The sequence below is a fragment of the Trypanosoma cruzi genome, genomic scaffold (assembly GCF_000209065.1).
Source record: "Trypanosoma cruzi strain CL Brener 1047053516095 genomic scaffold, whole genome shotgun sequence".
Classification (NCBI taxonomy): domain Eukaryota; phylum Euglenozoa; class Kinetoplastea; order Trypanosomatida; family Trypanosomatidae; genus Trypanosoma; species Trypanosoma cruzi.
In genome coordinates this window covers 126312-130411 of record NW_001849437.1, presented here as the reverse complement: position 1 = coordinate 130411, position 4100 = coordinate 126312, and the positions used below count along the sequence as shown (strand labels likewise).

Sequence of the window (4100 nt, the reverse complement as noted above, 5' to 3'; positions counted from 1 at the left end):
TGAATTATCCGCTGCTTGGAGGAATTTCGCGAGCTCTTGCCCACACGGGTGCTGCACTCGGCTAATCGTTTTCGAGCGGTCGCTGCATCACACGTTGTGGTCTAAATTTTTGTTTCCAATTATGAATGGTGGGAGTCAGAGACACTCTCTGTCAATATCTGTTTGCGTGTTCACACACTGGACACCAAACAACCCTGAACTATCCGCTGCTTGGAGGAATTTCGCGAGCTCTTGCCCACACGGGTGCTGCACTCGGCTGATCGCTTTCGAGCGGCTGCTGCATCACACGTTGTGGTCTGAATTTTTGTTTCCGATTGTGAATGGTGGGAGTCAGAGACACTCTCTGTCAATATCTGTTTGCGTGTTCACACACTGGACACCAAACAACCCTGAATTGTCGGCTGCTTGGAGGAATTTCGCGAGCTCTTGCCCACACGGGTGCTGCAGTCGGCTGATCGTTTTTGAGCGGCTGCTGCATCACACGTTGTGGTCCAAATTTTTGTTTCCGATTATGAATGGTGGGAGTCAGAGGCACTCTCTGTCAATATCTGTTTGCGTGTTCACACACTGGACACCAAACAACCCTGAACTATCCGCTGCTTGGAGGAATTTCGCGAGCTCTTGCCCACACGGGTGCTGCACTCGGCTAATCGTTTTCGAGCGGTCGCTGCATCACACGTTGTGGTCTAAATTTTTGTTTCCGATTATGAATGGTGGGAGTCAGAGGCAGTCTCTGTCAATATCTGTTTGCGTGTTCACACACTGGACACCAAACAACCGTGAATTGTCGGCTGCTTGGAGGAATTTTGCGAGCTGTTGCCCACACGGGTGCTGCACTCGGCTAATCGTTTTCGAGCGGTCGCTGCATCACACGTTGTGGTCTAAATTTTTGTTTCCAATTATGAATGGTGGGAGTCAGAGGCAGTCTCCGTCAATATCTGTTTGCGTGTTCACACACTGGACACCAAACAACCCTGAATTATCCGCTGCTTGGAGGAATTTTGCGAGCTCTTGCCCACACGGGTGCTGCACTCGGCTAATCGTTTTCGAGCGGTCGCTGCATCACACGTTGTGGTCTAAATTTTTGTTTCCGATTATGAATGGTGGGAGTCAGACACACTCTCTGTCAATATCTGTTTGCGTGTTCATGCACTGGACACCAAACAACCCTGAACTATCCGCTGCTTGGAGGAATTTCGCGAGCTCTTGCCCACACGGGTGCTGCACTCGGCTGATCGTTTTCGAGCGGCTGCTGCATCACACGTTGTGGTCCAAATTTTTGTTTCCGATTGTGAATGGTGGGAGTCAGAGACACTCTCTTTCAATATCTGTTTGCGTGTTCATGCACTGGACACCAAACAACCCTGAATTATCCGCTGCTTGGAGGAATTTCGCGAGCTCTTGCCCACACGGGTGCTGCACTCGGCTGATCGTTTTCGAGCGGCTGCTGCATCACACGTTGTGGTCTAAATTTTTGTTTCCGATTGTGAATGGTGGGAGTCAGAGACACTCTCTTTCAATATCTGTTTGCGTGTTCATGCACTGGACACCAAACAACCCTGAATTATCCGCTGCTTGGAGGAATTTCGCGAGCTCTTGCCCACACGGGTGCTGCACTCGGCTGATCGTTTTCGAGCAGCTGCTGCATCACACGTTGTGGTCTAAATTTTTGTAGGAGTTTGTGAAAAGAATGATCGCGGGAGAGCTGGCTAACTTAATTAATGTATGTATATATCCTGATAAATAAATGCATTCTTTATGATACTTTCTACCGTATCAACCTTTTGGGAAGAACGCGGCTTTGTAGGGGCAGGGAGCCGATAGAGGCCAAATAATATTTGTTTTTATTTTTACAGACACACAGCCAGGTAAGTTTCAGGAAATGGCTTTGGTTCCCTACACACCCTCCGAGTGGTGTGGTATTGGCTCCCGTCTCTGGGACATGGTGTGCCAATGTGGCGCTACCCAGGTGCAGATGACGTTCATTAATGGTAACCAGATGTCGGACGAGACGTTAATTGTGGCCGCATCATCGACAGGCTTATGCTTGTTCCATGGACCTACCTCTAAAGCATGGCAGGACTCTACTCTTATTGGACATATTGCGAATCTCCTGGCGCTTCAGATCCCTAATTTCGAGACACAAGCGCTCCTGCCCGCTATGGGGGCAGCCCGGGAGTTGGGGCACCAACAAGGGCTAATCACTGCTGAAAGGGAACGCCTGAATATTGATTACGCAAACGCCGTCGCGGACGTGCAGAATCGGAATGCTCAGCTTAACTCGGAGGTTGAGGAGGCGCATATTAACCTATCGGTGAGGGAATCCAATATCGCCGGGGCCGGCAACCATGTCCTAGAACTACAACAGCAATTGGAGGCCGCTCACGCCCAATTACGGGAACGCGAATTCAACTTGGGAAGGCTCACGGGTCAACTCCAGGAACGGGAGGCACGCCATAATGCACAACAACCCGCGCGGGATGCGGAGACGGCGGGGCGGGACGAGTCACCCGCTACTCGACACGTTGCCGACGATGGCGTATCTACACTACCGCATCGAACGGATGTCTTGATGGCCGGAGGCGTGCCTAGCAGCGCGGCCCGACACAGTTCGGCGGCTCGCAGATGCCCTCACGGCAATGTTGGGAGACCACATTTCCACCCTTCCACGCCGTTGCCTTCCCGCACTTCTCCCCTGGAAGCCCAGTCACCTATGGAAGAGGACCGCATTTTCTGCGCATTCGACGTCACCATGTGGCCCACGCGTATATGGAATGAGGGAACTTCCGGAGTCGTTTTCGACCTCCGGTGCACATACCAATGCTGGCAACAGGAAGAAGAGCAGGTTAAACTTGCCTTTGACAATTTGGTCGAGTGGATCGGCGTGCTGGAAGGCGGGCAGGATCCCACCGATCGCTTCATGAATTTGGGGAGATCCCTACTGAATACATTTCGGATGCGGCTCACGATGGCATCCGATCCCGGCATCCGGCTTTCCAAACTGCGCGCCCGTCTTTACACCGCTGTTCACCAGACGGACACCTATGCGAGGGCAGTCCAGCCTCTCGTCGATCGGCGAGAAACCCAACGCACTTTGCGATGCCAACAATGCCATACCTATGGGCACGAGGCATCTAAATGCAACGTGCGCAGCAGAGGGAATCACTCACAATACAGGCGCCCATGAAAAACGGCAGTGGGGCTGCCGCACGCCGCTCATGAATGCTGACGACGGGAGCTCCATCCATTCCACCACCTCCCACCATTACGCACAGGCAGCGCACCGCACCGCCGACGCTCCACCCGATCTTTCAAATTGCCCGACGCAATCGTCGGGAAGGGCAATGGAGCTTATCCGCCAACGACGCTCGACTGTGGTACGACGAATCACCGACATCCCCGCTTTGGGCCAGTTATATGAGGAGCGCGAACGAGGTCGCTCGAGAGATGTGGGCGGCGTCGACGTGGGAGCAGAGAATGTCCCCAGCAGGGCAATTCACGACTTTTTGCTGCACGCACGAACAGCCGATGAACGAGGAGAGCTGCGCGGTCTTTTTGATGGCAATCGAAGTGGCGCCATCGACCCGACTGCAGTACGCCAGGATGCTGCGGTCCATGTTGGAAATGAATCGAACCCCGCTGGATATGGTGATTCTGGGGTTACAAAAAATTGCTGCGCGATCCGAGACGAAGCAGGCGCGCCCCTTGACAGAGGAAGAGATGAATCAAGTTATCCGCGGCCGGACCGATTGGAAAGAACGTGTTGTCTTACGACTTGTGTGGATAACGGCGAGTCGTTGGTCCGAGATTGCGGCCTTAACCCCCAAAAATTTTATAATGGAGGCGGACGGGACCATAATTTTGGATTGGTCCGTGGCACCGAAGACGGCGAGGGCGGATCCCCACCGCGCCTCGCGGTTCGTCAGGATACGAGGGCAGGACGCCTTCGACACTATAAAGCTATGCAGGACACTTCAAGAAAACGAAAAGCTCACGAATCTGACGACTGCCCACGTGGAACGAGCTCTGGCTCCTTGGAATGCCACGGCGCATTCCATAAAACGCAGTGCGTTGAGGCACGCTACTGAAATCGTGGAGGC

At 53.1% G+C, this 4100-nt stretch overlaps 1 protein-coding gene across 1 annotated transcript, besides 3 other annotated features; it reads left to right on the top strand.

Annotated features, from left to right (window-relative positions):
* Positions 1-4100: part of a sequence feature (areas not merged during assembly with more than two copies in the genome that could not be assigned to a particular haplotype) that runs on past the window's edge.
* Tc00.1047053509527.200 (uncharacterized protein) lies at positions 122-1675 on the top strand (the record flags this gene model as incomplete). The annotated part of the gene is made up of 1 exon (XM_808636.1): positions 122-1675. One exon carries the CDS (start codon positions 122-124, stop codon positions 1673-1675), a length of 1554 nt encoding a protein of 517 aa, XP_813729.1.
* Positions 1674-1851: a mobile genetic element.
* Positions 1674-4100: part of a mobile genetic element that runs on past the window's edge.